At 48.6% G+C, this 19,972-nt stretch overlaps 1 protein-coding gene across 1 annotated transcript in view; it reads right to left on the minus strand.

Annotated features, from left to right (window-relative positions):
* The window catches only part of PAPPA (pappalysin 1), a 175,911-nt gene that overhangs the window by 19,627 nt on the left and 136,312 nt on the right, over positions 1-19,972 (minus strand). The window contains exons 14-19 of the mRNA XM_057380337.1: positions 19,539-19,710; positions 12,912-13,095; positions 10,065-10,275; positions 9,303-9,474; positions 5,812-5,959; positions 3,107-3,216 (exon numbers count right to left, since the gene is read on the minus strand). Coding sequence (XP_057236320.1) covers positions 3,107-3,216; positions 5,812-5,959; positions 9,303-9,474; positions 10,065-10,275; positions 12,912-13,095; positions 19,539-19,710 — 997 coding nt within the window. The remainder of the gene's footprint in view (positions 1-3,106; positions 3,217-5,811; positions 5,960-9,302; positions 9,475-10,064; positions 10,276-12,911; positions 13,096-19,538; positions 19,711-19,972) is intronic.

Here is a 19,972-nt window from a genome sequence, read left to right on the forward strand (position 1 = left end):
CATTCCCACCAACGACTTCTGGACATTTATAATCCCAGGGCTTGCAGGCCATATGGGAAGAGGGGCCATGGGCACACCCAGCCCAGCAGAACTGGGACACACAGACCCTTTGAGGGCTCTCTCAGGCACACACACACCATTAAGCCTGTCCCTACTCAGCACAAAGACAAGAGCCCAAGTTCAGACAACCTAAGAAATGAGGTGTCTGCCCTGTTTCTCTGCAGTCAATGGGAAAGGGCTGTCAAGCCATCTCTTGCAGATATTTCCCTTTTTTCTCCCCACTGCCTGCACAGTCAGCCCTGGCAGCTCTCTCCATCGGTGTCCTCAGCAGCTCCATGTGTCACAACAGGGAAGGGGAAATCATGGGGACAGCACTGCTGCTCTGAACACATCCCACAGCAGAACACAGGCACAGAAGAACTTCAGGTGATTTCTTTTTTCTGATTTTTTTATTTTCTGAATTTTTTTTTCCCTGATTTTTTACTGATTTGGAAGACACTGACAGCTTATACTGATTTCAGCAAACTGTTTCAGACCCAACAGAGCAACTCAACCTAAACCAATTCTGAAGTATGTAGAAATGTTTAGACATTTTCTGAAATGAAATATCTGTTGTTGTTTATCRTTTGAGAGGACATTTAATTTCTAAGTTTTTGTTGGGTTTTTTTTTTCATTTTCACTAAACAGAAAGTTTACAAAATCCCCTTGGAAATGAAACGCAACGTTATGTTCAAACCAACATGTTTTTTCTTCCAATTTTTTGGTTCACCAAAAATCATAATAACAAAAGAGTCACTTTGATTGGGGAAAAAAACATTTCTTTTTCAAAATTTAACAGAACTTTGAGTGAACCGAAAAATCAAGTGATTTGTGCAGTTCTGCTCTAAACAACCCTCAGAGAAAGGATAGTGCCTTCTTCCCATTTTGCTTCCATAACAGATGTTGCCTTGAGCTGCTCCAGACAAATAATTTATTTTTTCTTGTCATCTCTCCCTGTGTTTTCTCTGTCCCCATCCCCTCAATGGTAAGCACCACTGATCAGCCCTGCCTTTATCTCCTTCCCATCCTGCCCTCATTTGTACTTCACTTGTGCCTGAAATTAAGCAACTCAAAGCGTTTTCCTCTGCGTCATTGGAGCGCTCCGAGGTGCACAAAGACTCGCCGTGTAAATGCAACCAGCTGCTCCCAAAGCTGTCGCTGGCCATCAGCAGAGACACGGGTTATTTATGATGTRCAGCACATTGCCATGGGGACCTGCCCCCGAGGCAGTGCCACCTCTCCAGGGTCTCCCTGCTCCCAGCAGAAGCAGCGTTTGTCACAGTGTCACCCCATGAAGCATCGCTCCCCGTGGGTGACATCCCTTTATCTGCAGAGCTGGGTAAGATGGGTGTYTTACAGCTTCCAAAAAAACAAACCCCTCTGGCATGTCTCCCCTCCCAACACAGCCCAAATCTCTCCCTCTAGTTACAAAGAGTTTGTGGGGTGGAACTTGTGTCTGCTCAGGGCCTAAGGCTCTTGCAGGATCCTCACCATCGGGAGGCGGGGAAAGGGTCTTACTTACCTCTGTGCTCTTGGAAACCATGATTTCTCCTCCATCCCTCACTCCCCTCRTCTCCCCCTTTACTACTCTGTGTTTTCCCTGCTGCCTAATGAGCCCTCCAGAGACCTGCAGGTACAAAACTCGTTACAGCTCCCTCCACGCACCCGCATCAATAAGTGAAGGAGTGCAGAGAGARCGGGAGGGAAGCTGTCACTTTATTTCCCCATGAATTACAAACCACTTTAAAGTCTGGCACTCAGGAAAGGGCCAGTGAGAAATTGCCCCTCGTGCAGAGATAGGGGTTTTCTTTATGTTTCATGCCAGGARTTTGGCAAAGCCTCGGCTTGAGACAGTCACAGAACCTCAGTGTCTGGAGCGAAYGGGAAGCTGGAAAGGATGTTAKGAGCTTSTCATACTCTCTGGACTTAGATTTCCCACTTCTTTYCTGGATTTATTCTCTTGCTCTGTGTGAAACAGGGAAGTTTAACGCGGTGCAGAGTTCTGGGGCTGCTTGCTACCCACAGCCAAGGCCAGATTTCAAAAATCCCAAACCCCGGGTGCACATTTAGGCACATAGAGAAGCAAATAGACTGTCAAAGCTGCTCAGGACATGCTGGGGCTGTGCTGGCTGCTCGTTCTCCTTCTTAATGGAGTTCAGGTGTGTAAAAGCAGACTCCTGCAAAGTCAGAACTGAGTATGTAAAAGCCAGAGGTGCTTGCCCAAGCACCACCAGCAACTCGCACCCTGGTGACACCCACAGTGTTCTGCCACGTGCTCCAGCATGTCCAGTTAAGGCTTCCACACGTGCAGAAACACCACMCAGCCACAAACACCTGGTTTGTTTGTAGGAAGGTGGGGGTTTTCAGGAAGAGGTGGGTGGGCATGACACCCAGCAGCTGTTTGCTGCCAGCAGGGCTGAGTGTGTGTGTGTGTGCAAGGCGCTGCACATGGGTGTGCACATCCCCATCGGGGCACACTGCCACCAGTGCGTGCTGGAGGACATGGGGACAGGAGCTGCGAGCAGTTAATGCTGGCTGAGCGTTTGCAGCGGGCAGGAGGGAGAAGCTGTGACCTCTGGAAGGGGCTGTGCTGAGCAGGCAGCTCTGGCATGCGGGCGGAGGGGTGGGGGGAGCACTCAGCCAGCTCCGTGGGGTCGGGAAATGAAATACCCTCTGTATCAGCTTCTTTTGTCATCCAGGAGCGGCGCAGAAAAATCCAGCCCTGCCACCCAAAGAATGCAAAATACGGAAGAGGAGGAAGAAAATAAAACCTGGCCAGTGCCCTTTCTCTCGCTGTCTGTCCCATCTTCCTGTGGCACGAATCCCATTTCCAGATCAGACCCCAGTGATGTGAGGCCTTTACCTTGAACTGACTTTCACTTGGAAAACACAGAGAGAAAGCAACTTGGAGAGAAAGCCACCAGAACAGACGCAAGAAAAAACAGGATTTTTTTCCTAAAGGTCCAAATTCCCCACCTTCCCCTCATCGAATGAAGCACAGGTAACACTGATCACTGCCCATAAATGTGCAACAAGGGATGTGGCTGGGCTGATGCCAGGCACTGACCTTCACTCTCTGAGGGTTCATCCAGTGCTGGATGTCTTGCACCGTCTCGTTCACGCGCAGGAGGATGGGCTCGTGACTGTGATCCAGACAGGAGGTGGTACACTCYGTGCCTGCTCAAAACACAAGGGGGATAACGCTGAAGGATAAAGCAGGCAGCTCCTGACCCTTCCAGCATCCTTCCAGCTGAAGGACAGGATTACGGCTCGTTTTTCCTAAATTGCAATTAGCAGTCAACCATAACTATCACATATCTCCTAGCCACACATGAAGTGCTGAGTACAGCCCTGTGCTCAGCAGCAGAGCGTGGGGGTGGCAGATATTCCAGGGCCTTTTTGTACCAGCTGCAAATCTCAGTATTTCTCTGGCTATTAACTCCAAGAAGGGGGCCAGGTTTTGCGCTTTCAGATCATCAAGAAAACRTGAAGGTTTCTCCATTTCAACTCCTCTTTCAAGCAGTGGGAGCTGATCAGGCAGAGGCTGTCGAATTCATCTCACCTGTGACATGGCAAAAAACCTATTGTTTGAGCTGTCAGATTTACAAACATCCAATAATAATCTTCCAGAGGGTGACCAAGCCTGATGATATTGGAGACAAGCTATCACCCAAGTCCCACAGTCGATAAGAAGTATGCAGAAAGGTAATGATGGCTTTGTTCACACATAAACCTGCTTTTTCTCTGATTAACTGTCATGCCCAGTGGGAATCCTGTCCTTTCTTTATTAAAACATGCTGCGATACTCTGCAGCAATATCCCAGAGCCCCGTGGTGACACGACCGTAAGCCCTTGTGTGTTGGACCATTACCATTTCCCCCCTGGAAAATCACTCTTGAATGGCACAGCTGCTGCAAACATGTCATTAGGATTTCTGCACTCCAATCAGCGCTGGGGGAGGAATTAATCTCCACACTGGTTTGGAGAGCTGAACCTTTGGCTCAACACACGCCTCAGCCTGGAAGGGCAGATTAGGTGTCTGAGGAATTACCGAAGGTGTGTGGGATTCATGGTGACCACGACTGGTTGCTATTATTTTTCCCACCTGCTTCTTGCCTTCCTGCATTCTCCACTTGGAGGAGTCGGTGGGAGCAGCCAGACCTGGGCTGGAAAGGCAGGGAGCGCTTGGGGTTTGTTTTGCTTTCCCAGGGCACTCAGCTGTGGCTCCAAGGACCTGTTGGATGAGGTCCATTGATACCACCCCATGGTGAAGGAGTGKCARGAAAGAACCTTTTCAAAAGGACATYGATCAGGCTTTCAAAAATGCAAAGAGGACAGGAAAACCCCAACATCTGATCCCAAAAGTTGGTGCTGGCTGAGCCTACAAAGTGTGTGGTATGTCTCCATCTGCTGAGGATGAGAGCCAGCGGCCGCTGTGCCCTCTCTGAGCCCTAAATCCCTGTCCAGAGAGAGCCACACTCTGATGGGGGGTGTACCCCAACACCCCTCACTCCATGATGTTGTGTGGTCCCATTGTGGGGTCAGATCCACCCGTCCCTACACCTGGGATTGGCACCTGCCGACAGCCTCCGTGAGAGAGGTGAGAGCTGGCGGGCTCAGCGCTGAGATGCTCCCCTCCAAAGCAGGAATTGGGGTTTCTCTCCTTGCAAAAMCCTGTCTGGCCCTGGAGGTAACCTCGTCTCAAGGGTAAAACGCCTCTCCACATTAAGAGTCGCCGCAGCCTCCTCGCCGCTCGCTCTCCCGYGCTCCACCACGCTCGCGGAGAGGAGCGGGTCGGAATTGTTTTGATATATGATCTGTAATTGGCATCATTACAGAGCGGTGATCTCATCCAGGTCGTGTTCTCCTCCCGGGGGAGGGAACACAAGGAGGCTCGTGGTCCTCCGCATGGCTGCGATATAATGAGGGAGCCGCGCAAGGAGGAAATTTCTCCAAGTTCAAAGGGACAGGCGGAGGGAGGAGGGGGATGGCAGGGGCTGGGAGGGGGGCTGCAGGAAGGGGCCTCGCAAACCTGTGTGGGCTGCAGCCTGGGCGGCTCCTGTTGCAGCCCTCACAGCAGGGAGACCCCCAAAACTGGGGCTGAAAACACATGATGGTGTGTACAGCTCAGAGGGTCTGTCYCTCGCCTGCCTGGGGGACACAAAGCACAGGAGTCACCACCCCTTGCAGAGTGAGCAGGTACCCCAGAAAAGAAGAAAATAGACCCATTACAACAGCTCCTAAACAACAGTCATACCCAAGGGGAAGCTCAGCTGGTCCCATCCTTTTTCTGGGGAGGCCTGAATTACCGTGGTGCTGCGTTCCCCTGTCACCTTCCTGCCCTTCAGCCTCTGGAATGCGGGTTTGTGCACKTGGCTGAAGGACTGGGACATCACAAAAGCACAAGAGCAAAAGCAGGACCAACCCCTCCCTGTATTTTGCAGGCTGGTTGTGTCTCTGGCACAGCCTGGCATACTGCTGCCCCTGAAAACAGCTGGCCAAGAAGGGACACAGGAAACTGGGAACCCTGCAAGGAGCCYGCAATCAGAGCACATTACACGGTGCCTGGCCTCTCATAGCTTCACCTTTCCCAAAAGCAGCTCCATGAAAAACCTYCCTTAGCAGGTTCTCACTTGGCCARACAGGTCCACAGAAGGTGAYTTGAAGGACTGCAGGCTCCCTGCTCCCTCCCTGCCATTCCCATCCTTTTCCTGGTGTCCTGCTGCCTGCTCCCACCTGGGGCAGGTGCTGGGGGATGCTCAGCTCACCCACCTATGCCATAGCCACCGGCACACTGCAGCTTCAGGTGGCTGTTGAGCTGGGTGGGCAGAGCGCACTGGCCCTGCATCTCCCTGCACAGGTGGAAGGAGCCGCTCCAGGTGCCATCCTTCCGACAGTGGATCACGTTGCTCCCACGGCCCTGGGAAGGAGAGGAGGAGATGGTGAGGATGGACACAGAAACAGCAAGGAGATGCTGAATGGGACAGCTGAGTGGGAGCAAAGTTATGCTGGAGCTGGAAAAGCCCCTGGTTGGGACAAGCCTGGAGGGGCAAGAAGTTCTCTTCTAACAAATAAAAAAAAGGAAACCTGTACTACACACACACCCATACACACACCCCTACAAAAAAACACACACAAACCCCTCTTCTGTGCAATTCAAGGTCTTTACAATCCCCTTGCGATGTCTCCACCTTACAACAGCCCCACTCCAGCTGCAATAAAGGTGCCTTCACCCCGTCTGCCTTCTTTCTTGTTACAGACAGGTTGGTGTCGAATGCAGACAACCTTTTTTCCCTCTTCACATTTTCTAACCAGTTACATCATCTTTGCCTTGAAAAAGAAAGAATCCCCAATGGCCATCTGAAGGAGGAAGGAGAGCAGGACACGAGCTTAGCAGGGCAGAACGTGCTCTTTAGAGCTTGGCTGCCTTGAGTGACAGCAGGCGAAGGGGCTGAGATGGACACGCACAGAGGCAGGTGGGAAGGAGGCAAAAAACCCTCTGCTGTGGGAACGGGCAAGGAGTAGAATATGACATTTCTCTTATAGAAAAGATTCTCTGTATGATACTGAAGAATGAATACCAAAGTCCAAGGGGAAATATCATGCCCTTTAAAAACAACAAAGGAGAGCATAGGCAATCTTTTGTCAGATCTATCCTCACGGCATTGGGGATTTCTGTGCAAACAAGCTGTTCTGTGGGATCTGYGAGCCCGACTGCTGTGGGGCTATGGGGGACATTCAACAAGAGGATGTGTGGTGTGGTTGGGCTCCAAACCTCCTGTGGGGGCCTTGCTGGGTGGGGGAACCATGCAGGATCTCTGCTTCTCCTCACCCATATTTCACGCCAGGCACGTTGCCTGCCATCTACCCACCCTGCTCTTGCAGAATGTGCTGGGTATTTTTGGGAATCCTTTAATGTGCTATCTGTGCTGGGATCCCTGCAGGGCTGCTGAACTTTCCAGAGGAGCTCTGTCCCACGACCCACGCCCATTGTTGCACAGGGACCTGCACAAGCCCCTGGAACTGGTGTGGAAGATGGCACAGCCTTCARTATTAGTTTTTACCTTAATATCCTAATACTTTCTCTTTTTTGGCTCAGCTATGTTGATGAACATAATGTTTAGTGAGATGCAAAGTGGTCTTAGCAGCAGACTACAGTGTGAGCCCTGCTTCCCCTTCTCCAGACATCTGGCCATTGCCAGAAGTAATAAGGAAATCACATGAAAGGATAATGGAGCAGATGGACTCAGGGTGTGATCCAGCTTGGTGATTCTCACCTAAGGGCCAGTTTGGCAGAGATTGATTAATTTAGATCTGACTGTTCATATGATTTGTGTACAATATGCAGAAATGGAAGACCCTTGCTCTGCTGCCAGGGGAGGTACCTGCTTAAATGACCATTACATTCCTGATGATTAAGAGATGCTGGATGTGCAGCCAAGCAGTGATCTTTCAGCRCGGTGACAAAGTCAGGAATAAATTGCTAAATGATAATTGAGCACAATTTGCTGTTTTAGCAAGTGTGGCACACTTCCCTTGCAATTTCCATGCCAGGGTTCAAACATGATTCTCAAAGGTGAGCCATGAAACCTGATTTATGTTCCTGCAGCTGGCTGTGCTKGAGGGTACACTTGTATAGTTTCAGCAACATACTCAGAGATCCCAGGATATCCATTGCTATAGTAACATACTGTCCATCATTCCCTGACCTGCAAAATCTCTTGTGAAAATCCCTGCTGGGTTTCTTGCTTGGATGCAACGTGTATTATCACCTTATATAGCTGAGAGAGACTTAGTGGGGTTTAATCCTTAAATAATTAACACCTCTCAAGTGGTTCTGGCTTGTGCCAGGAGTCCTCCCTCTTCTTCTGCAGCCTATTTTCTGCGATATCTGAAAATACTTTTCACTGTAAATCCCTTTCTCAAGATGTTATCAGCTCCTCTGCCCAAGGTGCTTTCACAGCTGAGCAGTCACTGCTCTCCCTCCCAGCAAACACAGACAGAGCTGTACCTCTCCCGTTCCAGAGCTCACTTCATTACAGCTGCAATTCTGACTCCACTGCTTGCTCCTCTTYGTGTTCACCTCATTCAAAAGCAAAGACAGCCCCGTTCCATCAGCTGGCATTGCCCTGGAAATCCTGTGCTGGAACATGGCACCAGCCACACTGACCACTCTGAGCAAGGGGAGGATGCACAAAGCCACAGCTGYCGTATCCCAGAGCTCCCACCTGCTCTGCACCCACACCTGCACCTTCTCATTTCATGCTGCTCACACCCTCATTCCCAGTCTTACACAAAGAAAACTTTTCCAGGTGCCCTGATGTGAAATGCCAGAGCTCTGCCTCTTGTCCCCGTGGAARGGGCAGGCCAGAGGGCAGGGAACAGGGATTTTTAACATTTGGAGCAGGTAACAGAGGTGCGTTTCACACAACTGGCCCTAGGGCAGGGCTGGTACCTTTTTGAATGTCCTCAGATTCTRGAATSWTATYAAACAGCCCTCATCAGAGCAMTCCCTGCTCCCTGCAGTGYCTGCAGTAGCCACAGATTCCAYATCTCCACTTTCTCYATGCAAGCACAGGGARCAGCAGCAGCACTTCTGGGAGAAGTTACTTATCTCACAAACTGKAATTACCTCTGGTGAGGAAAACTAGGCATTTCAAACAAGATARTAGAGGCCAGACCTTCTCCTGTCAGTGAACACAGCTCCCAGGAAGCCAAAGGCAACATGCTGGTCTGTGCCAGGTGAGRATCTGACCTCTGATGCCAAATGACACCTTCACAGCCAGAAAACCACAGAAGTTTAGAGACACAGTTCACCTGAATATTTGTAATCCCTATGGCATTAAATTATCACACGGCACACAGACACAGAGTGTAAGAACCAGAGAGAAAAGCAAGGTAAAACAGAATGAACACATGAGATAAGTGCAGATAACTCATATTTTACTTACTGTCATTTGTTGGTCCTTATTTTCCAGCCAGATCATAAAGCCACTGAGGCAGATCTTTCTGSCACTTACTGTCCAGAAACAGTAAGTCAGTCACTTTTAGTCCTCTACAGGTAATCATTAACACTGTGATTAYTGTCRTAAAAATAATATTTCCAGGCTCTCCCTCTACTTTAATTATGTTTTCCCCTTCCCCATTTCTCTGCTCTTGGAAGAGCTCAATGTCCCTCAGCCTGTCCAAGATCAGTATCCTTATGGAAGATACGATAAAGCCACACTTTTACGGCTGAGATAATTTGGGTGAGGGAGACTCACCGACTGGCTGTCATCGTCCTCGCACTTGATSCGGCACTCGCTGTTGAACTGGAAGCCGTTGGAGCACTGGTAGAGCCCRTGGAATTTGGAGGGTGGAGGGTCACAGGTGACGGGCACGCAGGCGCCCGGCAGCCACGTGCCATCTTGCGTGCACTGGATCTTAAAGGCTCGCCTTTTTGTGCAGAAAAAAAAAGCAACATTTAGTGAGCGGCTGAGTCAGCTGGGAGCCTCTAAAGCCTCTGAGCTCCGCTAGCAGGTTGCAGGGGATGGGTGTGCTCGAGCTTTTAACACCGGGGGAACAAGTTGTGAATGTGCGTCATGAGGTCTCTGAGCAAAAATAACGATTATTTGCAAAACCAACACTGAGCTACCCAGCCTAAACTCCTCTTTTGGCCTTAGACACATCTCCCAAAAACTCAGCTTCCCAGGCTTGTGGGCTGTGGTTCGTTTGAAGTGGGTTTGTGCAGAGTCAGAAGTATATGACAGGACTAACCCTTTTCTGCAGGGTTTCAAAGGGGACTCCCCAGGCTGCATATCAAAGGGGTATTTCCAAGGTRAAGTCTGTTTTTTGAGCACTGGTCAGGATTTTTCAAAGAAACCAAGTGAGCTGGGTGCCTAAACTGACACTGCACAGGTTTCTGCATGGAGGAATGGCTCCATGCTATTCCCTACAGCACTGAGATAAACATCCCCTTCYCAAAATCATTTTAACTCATGGCTTTCTGCATGAGGCTGATGGCATGGCTTTAACCTTTCACGTACTTCCTTGACTTTCTGGAGGATCCTGGGACGTGGTAACCTGGCTTGCATTTGTACTTGCAGAACGAGCCCACTTTGTGCTTGTCCTCCCGGCAGCGAGAGGTCTGGAGATCGGCGTTGGGGACGACGGAGGGTGCTCGACACATCAACTCACACAGGGCCTCAGGAAAGGACCACAGCCCGTCCTCCATGCAGGTCAAGTTGCTGTTGTTTCCTGACAAGAACAGTGAGCAAAGGTAGCAGCATTCAGCAGGACTGTTTGCTTTTGAAATACCGTTACACCCGTGAAATATCAAAAGTCACCTCGGCGGGTTTGACAAATTCAGCCGTGTATGCCCTGTGAGTTTTCTTGCTCTAGATGATGTCATTCAATCATTAAGGACTCTGCTTTCAGGTGACAGGCAGGCAGTGCTTATTTCAGGAAATGCTATAGCATAGGGGAAGCCACACGGGCTTTGTCATCTTTTGTATTTCTCTTCCTTATTTTGTTCCTCTCTGAAAGGAAGCTTGTTTCATACACCAACCCCCTCCTCTCCAAAGCCATGCCTTTGACAGAGGGTCTGATGCCATCACATTCTTCATTCTGCTTCTGTGTTACATCTCTTCCCTGAATCTGTCCCTTTTTATTTCAATTTAGAGCCTTTTGGAGCAGCATCTGTTAGTATTAGAGTCACTACTCCAACACAATGAGAAGCCATTCTCAGCTGGGGACTCTTGGTCCTTGGGGACTACTGTGATAAATACGATTCATAATACTCATTAGAGACTCATTTTGCTCAGGAAGCTTTCTTGGCCAACACCTCAAAGGTAAAAGGTACAATAGATCTATTTGCCTCTGCTATGACCTACTTGACTTCAGAAGGTTAAGCTAAAAGTAGCCCAGTCTCAGTGTATTTTACATTCTTTGTTATTTTATACCATATGTTGAAAAGGAATAAGCTTTTCCTAAGAAACAAAGCACAGCTATGAGCCACTAACCCTTCAAAAATCCCTAATACTCCATTGAAATCCCCGAGCATTGCTGCAGGAACTCTTCTCAACCCACAAGGCATATTTTCAACAGTGAGCCAACTTCGGAGTTATCCGAAATAATACTGACAAACTGCTAACCCCGGAGCAATGCCATCTCTCTGCRAGGGGAGGGAGACAGCCGGGGCATGAGGCTGGAATTCAAAGAAGAGGAAAACAAAAGGCTCTGGAGGGCTCAGGAAGGTATGTGGAGGAGCCCTCCTGCCCTGCCCTCCAAGATAAGAGAAGCCGCATTAAATCAGGCCCGGATTTCTCTTTCCCCTCCCCGAGTGCAGATGATTGCAGAGGCATTTTGTGCAGGAGGGAGCTCTTTTCTGGAGCAGCAGCATTTTCCTGTGCTCTGACTCACACAGCAGCTCCCAGGCCAGCCGTGGTGATATCATACACTGCAAAGYGATAAGCTGTGGCATTACCAACAGTGGCTGTCATGACGTCAGTGATCGAATTAGCCATGAGTCACCCGAGATCTGCTCTCCAGAAGCTCGGTGGCAACATTTATTAGTCATCAGTGATGGCTCCACACCAAATGGTGCCTCCACCTCACAGCTCACAGCRTTTCTGGACACAAGTGAAGTGGTGTTACACACCAGAGCTGCAGCCCCTGACCTGGGGTTGGGTGTTATCCCTCCAGCTACYCCAGCCTGAGTCATCAGCTCTTGTTGGTCATGATGAATGTAATCATTTTCACTGCCCACTCCAAAAAAATGTAAAGCATTTTAAGTGGGAAAAAAAGCTTTTGTTGAAGATGGCCCTCTGAGTGTATAAACAGAAAAAGGGAGTTTTTTGCTAAAATGTGGTCTTAACTTTCTTTAACTACCCTTGGTGTAGTCTTTCTCAGTGTGTTGGCTGCTTATAGCTGTCTCCCACCAGAATTAAATAAGAATTAAACAATTTGCTTTTATATGAAGAAATCAAATCAACATAGCCTTTCCCTGAAATGAAGAATACTTCCCATTCCTTCCTTTTCTGGGGTTTGCAATGTATCCCAGCAGAAAAGGAGATACCACAAAAAAAGCTCATACCCTGTTTGTACCTGAGTTGGCAACAGTAGTTAAGTTGAGWTTACTTCACTGCAAAATGGACAAGTTAATTTGGGTGTAATGTTCCTTCARATTAACAATGGTATCTTTTCTTGCTTCCTGAGGACCAGATCAGAAAGGCAAATGTGCCAGCAAGGAGAAGAGTTGATGGTGCTGAGAAGAGGATGAGCATGTAACCAGAAAAGTAGCAGGGAAAAAGATGGAGGRGGAGAGGAGAAAAGGCAGCAAATCTAAGAAAAAAACTGCAAAAAAATGAAAAAGAAAAAAATTAAAGAGTCCCTAACAAGAAGAGGAGAGAAGGTCAGAGGTAGAGCAAGAGATGAGTGTGAGAATGGGTGACGTGAGATTAGCAAAACCAGTGATGGGGGTCTGTGCCACTGGGATAAGGGGTTTTCCAGCCTTCTCCAGCCCTTCCAAATACATGGAGGAGGTATAGAAAGGAGACAGACAGARGAAACAGACAAAGCATGGGAAAGAAGATGAGAAAGTTCAATCTGATTTATCCCCATGACTTTTCCATGTTTTGGTTGTATGGAAGCAATATTCCCTGTCATTACTGCCCAGCCAGCCGCGATCAAGGAAAGGTCAAAGGAAGGTAATAGCGAGATGCAAAGGAACTTAACTTCTAATATAAATAAACCTTCCATGGAGTCCCATAATTCTTCATACTTAAAATATCATGAATAATTCTAAACCAACAGCAACAGGAGCATGTATCCCTAGGAGCAGTCTGTGTTGGCTGTGTCTCAGCCCAGGTCACTGCACAGACACCCCCTGATACCTTTGAGAAGAGCAGGAGGTCGGCAAGTGAAGGAGCATTTCTTGCCAAAGGTGGTGCCCTCGCTGCAGTTGAAGGTGGCTGGGTAGACGTGGTACTGGTCAGGGACACCGCAGTCTACGGGCTCACAGGTCACCTGCTTGTTCCACTTTCCATCCACGCAGGTCATGGTGACACTGGACCCCATCTGGGAAAAGAACATGGTTACAGACACCACAGCCAGCAAGGCAGAGATCAGAACAATTTTAAGCCTAATAACAACCATTCTTTTGGCTCACAAGTTAAGCAAAACCATGCCTGGTGCCTACCATYATCATCTGGACAGCSGCTACCAAACCACCAAGGTTCATARGAAACAGGATGTATTCTGTCACCTCGGGTGAGACACCAAAGCACTTCCATACAAAAAGTGGAGCTCTACAAATAACCCAGACTCTTGTCTGGCCTCCTGAGACAAGCAGAGAACCTGCTGCTCTTCCCTGCCATTGGAAAGGAGCTCAAGCCTGAGCTGTTTGGAGCTGACAGCTGTCCCCCATCGCTGTCACCTTGGCGGTGACACAGCCGCTCCGAGGGGATCCCCTGGCGCTGCCGAGTAGTCAAACTCACTCTTGGGTTTGAAGTAAAAGCCAAGCTGACATGAACCCCTTYGGGACTCTCATCCAAGGCTCTCCCRAGAGGTGTCAGTCACYCTTGGATGGGGATCCCAGGGGAARTGCCTTGGGCCACATCAACGTTGTGTGCAAATGCTGACAGCTGCTGCTCTGGCTGCTCTGTGGAGCCCCAAGGCTCCACACAAAATCAGGGCCCTGCTGGTCTGACACCACGGACATGAATGCCTGAGAGACAGACCTTTTCCAGGAGGAATTTGCCATGGACAGACCCAAGAGAGTTCTGCCTGTGACTGGCACTGGAACCAGAGAGGCTGTACACAAAGTCAGTGCCTGTGCTGTGACTTGCCCAAAGTCACTCTACCATCACAGCTACACAGAAGCCACACTCCTGTGGATCTGAGGAATAATCCAAACTGCACAGCACACTGGAATCCTGGCCAAAGGGCAAAGAAAAAAAAAGGGGGAGGTATAGGAGCCACCTATCCAAAGCTAAGATGAATTTAGTGAGTGACTGAAGGACAAACAGATGTTGGCAAAGAGAACTGAATAAACAACATATCCACTTTCAAATTAAAAAAAAAGGAAAATTATTACAACCTAGAAGTGAAGAATCTAACTCTTCCCTCCACACCAGAATAAAGAGAGGGGCAGAGGTTAAGAAATGTGAGAAACCCAAACACGAGAAGGGGAAGATACAGGCGAGGAATCTGACCAAGCCATACAGCAGCACTCCTCTGCCTCCAGGGAATATTTTATTCAGGGCTGGTATGCTCACAGGAGATTTGCACCGCCGACCATTGATCTGGGTTTATAAAAGGAAGGGGAATTTTTCTAGCACACATCAAAGGGACCTGGATTCCCTTTTTGCAAAAACACCCTAATGGTTTCAACAGAAGTTCAGACCTGTCTCCCTTTGATATATGGTTGCATTCAGAATGGAAAAAGCAGTCCCAGAGCTGAGAAACTGGACACTTCCCAAGTGGGCACAAAACCCCTTTTCTAGACCGTGGAGTTTATTTAAACAGGGAGCACTGCTGATGGAAAAAAATGCCTTTTCTACAAACTCAGAGTAGCACATTCTGGGATACTCAGAGCGATCAGGTGAAGTGACACTGTGTGTTCTCAGTTGCAATCATTTCACCCCCTCCCCAATGGCTGCTAATTCTGCCTTCGTTGCTTATCAGAATATCTAAAAAGTGTCTGTAAACTGTAGGCAGTTGGCATCCTGAAGATGCCTTTGCTTCCAGGGGGTTGTAATGTGATGGCCACAGGAAAAGGGAAAATTCAGTGTATTCCCATGTCCTGCAAACCCTCAGCACTCCAGGATGAGCTGCCCCAAAGCCTCCATTTCCCTTTAACAAATGCTCTCATCAAATAACATAGCAGCACTGTGGCTGCTGGAACTTAAAACATAAACCCAAGGAATCGATGTCAATAAACTGAAGCTAATGATGTCAGGGGCTATACAAATGTTATGGAAAAGACTTGGGTCTTGTGCAGTTTCCTGCTGGATGCTGGATCCATGCTGAACACAGGGAAGCTCCATGAATGATAACAGATTCAGCTCCAGGAATAAAGTTATTACTGTTGCTGTGATCTAGTTTAGGAATAAATGAGTTTTCCTACTGGCTGATGCTGGCTGCTGAGGTGCAGTGTGGTGCACAGGGAAGTTTCTCTAACAATAGGGTTGCACATCAGATGCAACTCTGCAGAGCATGAGACACTGAAGTCAGAAACCAGAACGTAACTCAAAAACTAAAACAGGAGCAGTTTCTGTGCATGACAGTCACACCTCACAAAAAGTGTTTTACCCAAGCTACTGCTTGTGAGAGTATTTCAGCTGCAGCCGTGGCCTTTGTCAGTGGAAAGCTGCAGGACACTGGAGCCTGCTGGAAATGCCACATGCCTGGGATCCCCTCTCTTTGGAAGGGATCCCTCTTCACAGCCGTACTCTCACTGCCCTTTATCTGTGCCCCTATTCTAGACCTTGATGTTAAAAAAAAATATAAAAATAATTAGTATCTCCATATTTTCACCTCTGGGTTTTTCCCTGTCCCATGAAAACCCTAACCTAATCCTCTCAGCCCTGTATGGCTTTTCCTGTTCCTGGCACACTGGAAAGGCTGCTCCCATGCAGAGAAGCTGTGCCCATGGGGCTAAGACCTTGGCTTCTCAGCTTTTCCCAGTAATTCGTTCCACGTTTGGCCATGATGGAAGCGGAGGTTTTCAAGGTCAGACATAATAATGGCACATTTTAGAGCATGTCTATCATGTCATCACTTCAAGCACCAGGAGCACATGTAGTTCTGCAGCAGGGCACAGCAGAGAGTGTTCCCTGCCACAGAGACAAAGACTGGTGGCTTTGACTGGAAGCACAGAGGACAAACTCCCAAGGAAATCATCRCTGATGGCACCACCAGCTTTTGGCTTCCCCCTCTGGCAGTGCCCCACCTGAGGGTGGGGTTGCTGGRTCCCATCCCTCCCCAGCCCCATGCCACATCCTGGAGGTATTTCTGATGGATTCATCCCTCTGATCCAGCGCTGGGTCTCGGTGGCAGCATCTGCCCGTGCCTTTGCAGCTCTGGCAGCCGTGGCCGGGCAGGCACGTGCCCGTTTCGCCTGTCTGATCTGACAAGGTCACCTGGTGCGCAGCAGCCCACACCAAGCACTTGGCTTTCTCAGCTGGTTTATTAGCTGTCACTTTGGGCACTTTGTGCTGCYTTGACTGGCATCACAGCAACTGCTTCCCTTCATGTCCTGCCTTCCAAAAGAGGCTTATGCAAGGAGGGAGGGTGGGCAAGGAGGGAGAGAAGGGGGAGAGAAAAGGGGCCTCCAAAGATACAGTGTGTAGTGCAGCGAGGAGGATGCAAACTTAAACAAATCTGGTGCCAGAGAGATTTGTTTCTTGGGACTTTGAACAGCCTGGGAGAATCTGTGTCTCCTTCCTGCTGCCCAAGATCCCAGCCGGCTCCTTCTTCCAGCGATGCTTCACGTGTGAAGTTTCCTCTCCTTAAAAATGAACAGCTGTGCCCTCCCCTCTAAGTATTCTTCCACTTCTGCCCACTACTGTGCCTCTAATTGAACCCACATGAGCCTCGCTTTCTTTTCCTGGCATGATTGATGATGCCTTTGCACAACATTAGGGAGCTGCTGGGTTTTAAATAACACCTCTTGACCAGAGCAGCAGTGGTGGTAGCTTCAAGGAGAGATGACAACAAGGAACTGAATGAGCAGGGCTCTCAGTGAAGGACGAGGGGGAGGAAAGCAGTGAAAGACAAAGGGGGGAAAGAGGGAGAAGAGAAGAAAGAGCAATGGAGTTGTCAGGGGAGGGTGGGAAGAAATCGTGGAGGGAGAATGAAAACATCTCTGAGATCTTTGTAAGAAAGATACATGAAGGATTTTGCTCCATCACTATGGGAGCCCCTTTGTTGTTGTTGTTGTTGTTGTTGCTGAAGTCCCTAAATGAGGATGAGAGAGAGCCCAAGATTCTGTAAACAGCTCAGCTTTCTTTTTCTTTTCAAGGAGCAAACAATTTCTGCTGCACCGAGTGCTGACGGGTTTTAGGGTTTGGTGATTTTATGGAGTTTTAACAGAATTTGGAAATGGGAGCTTCTCAGAGTGGGAATGAATGAATGTTTTGCCCTAAGACTGATTAAAATGGTGGCTTCAGCAGACACAGAGACCAGAAAGTGCAGAAACTGCTAAGAAGATTTTCAAAGACCCTTTAGATGTAAAAGATTGATTTGAAATGTGACTTGTGCCCCTACATCACCAAGGTGCTTTTGAAAATTTTGCTTTTAATTCTCTCTTTGCCCTTCTTTTTTTCCATCTTTCAATGAAATAGGGAAGACAAATATGGTTCAGGTGCCAAACCAAGTTGTTTCCACTGTTCTGTGAATCACCTTCACTGACATGCAGTGACCATGGGCCACTGATGGCCAGTCTGCTCTTTGAGACATTGCACCTTAGCTCAGCCTCCTTCCTACCCAAGGGTGTAAACATCAGCATGTGCAATGCTATTTCCTTCCTCCTCTTCCTCAGGCAGCCTCACACACTGACAGCTAAATGAGAAAAAAGAAAAAAAAAAAAATCTCTAGACCTTCAAATTAGTCAAACGAGTGAAATAACCCAATGACAACAGTGAAACAAGGAACAGTGTTGTGCAAGGATCTCCAGCCATGACAGAAAGTCCCTCTGACCAAAGACCCATGTGCCCTTTCTCACCCCCAAATGCTCGTGACTGGAAGAGAAGATGGGAAGTAATTATGGAAGGAGCACAAAGCAATTTGAGATGAGAAATCCAGACCATGGGTTCTGGACTTGCTCAGATAACTCATTTCTTGCCTGCACATTCCACAAGTTCTAGTTCGAAGCACCTGGCACAAAGAAATAAAACAAGATGATAGTGAAAGAGACTGCTCCTTTTTAGCAGATCTCTGAGACATGCTAATAAAACTTCTAAAAGCATGTGTTTAATGTGCTTAGCTGGTCATGGGTATCTTTAAGATGCTCCACTCCCTGACTTGAACAGCAAATGCACAGCACTGAGCAAAACAAAGCCAYTGGCCTCAGGGGGTTTTATTGGTGGAAAAAGACAACGAAGTGCAATAGCAGAGCAGGGTGAGAGGAAGCGTGTTGTAATAGGCAGTGAATCACGTTAGCGAGGGGTGTTAAATCCTCTGCTCCTGTCATATGAGTCTGATCATGGCTCTGAAACCAAACTTCTCCCAGCAAAACCATACCCAGCTGGCCGAGCTTCCCCAAAAGGTAATTCTTGCATTTAAACAACCCGGGGCTGGAGAAGCATGCTCGGGCTGTTTTATTTGGTTTGGGATCCCTGCGTGCCCCATGTACCCCATGTACAGATCCCTTCCAACAATTTCCTGGTTCAGCCATTCAGGCTCATTTTCAGGGCTTGTTTTCTGCTCTGTAAAAATGCTCAGCTGGAGCTGGGGTTCTGGTGCTGATGCCAATTAGGATGGAAGAGGCCCAGCTTGCGGGGTCCTGTATTTGTTTTGTAATTGAGTTGAAAGGGCTGACTCATTCCCCTCCACTCTGTCTGCCCCCTCCACGAGCTCATGAAGAACACAGTATTTCACAAGTACAGACAGGCTGCTGAGTGTGGCTGCCCCAGATGTGAGGGCTGCCCCAGATGYGAAYRCTGCCCCAGATGTGAACRCTGCCCCAGATGTKAACACTGCCCCAGATGTGTTCTGCCCCCACAATAACTGAGAAGGTGCTGATGGGGGAAGCCACCCCCACATCACACTCAGAGGATGTGGCAGTGTTAGAGATGAGAGCACAGAGTRGGGTGTCAGCCCTGCATCCTCCTKTCCCCAGCTTTCTGCTCCCAGAGCCTTGCAYCTCATCCAACTTCCCCAGCACAACAGACCTCCATTTTTTTGATGTTTAAACAAATTTATAGTTTTCCTCAATACCCCCCTCACTGCTTTTGTGGGACTGGGTTATTAATGCATGGATTAGAGAGGATGGCGAGCACTTCCTGCCCTGCTGAGGGAGGTTTATGGTGATTAGTCTGGAAGAAAAAAGGTTTGGATGCTTTTTCCATCCCCTCTACCCCTTCCATGTCAGAGTGTGGTGGGAAGCAGATGGACTGAAACACTGCAAAGGAGTTAAGACATTGTTAGCCTCAATCTGAGGACTAAAAATGAGTATTTTGCCCAGAAATTGGTTGTGCAAAAACACAAACACCCTACTCCCAAAACACCAACCCCACTGTTTGGCTGAGTRGAGCTGGTGAGATCAAAGAAGGACTGAACACAAACTTTTTGGTTTTAAAATTTCTAAATTTGGGGAACATCTGAGCTTTGCTCATTGCCAATAACTCCTCCTACAGAGTCAAAGGGCTCYTGCTTTGATGACAAGCATTTGGATAAGACCTTGTCCCAAGGCTGAGCTAAGATTTTAASGTTTAGCCTGAGTTATTTCTCAATTTCTCCACATCTGCGTGCTCATCCTGTTCTCGTGCATCACAAAAAACACCCCCAGCAGGACAAACCTGGCTCTTGACGAGGTCATCGTCCCTCTGGATTTGCAGGATGTAGCCAGTCCTGCAGCTCACGTTGCACTGGGCCCCGTTGTCCCAGCCGGTGCCACCGGTGCAGTTCAGCACTGCGTTGTCGATCTCCAGCCTCTGGCAGTCGGTGGCTTCGCAGGAATAGTGGACACAGCTGGCAGGGAGACAAGGAGGGGTGTTGTGATTTGTTATTTGGGTATTTCAATCCATTCCACAAGAGCAGTGTCTGACTGACAGACTCTTTGCTCAGAGAGTGCTGAGCCCAGCTCAGGAAAGAGCTCCACAGCTTCTTGATGTGTGTCCTGAAGGACAGGGGCAGTGGGGACAGTGGTGACAATGACRGCAAATTACAGGTCTTGTAGCAAAAGGGAAGAGCCTGCCAATTCTGCAGAGTTACCTTTTGTTCTGCAGTATTC

This window comes from Malurus melanocephalus, unplaced genomic scaffold (assembly GCF_030028575.1).
Source record: "Malurus melanocephalus ecotype Western Australia unplaced genomic scaffold, MMel_1.1 scaffold_447, whole genome shotgun sequence".
Taxonomy (NCBI): domain Eukaryota; kingdom Metazoa; phylum Chordata; class Aves; order Passeriformes; family Maluridae; genus Malurus; species Malurus melanocephalus.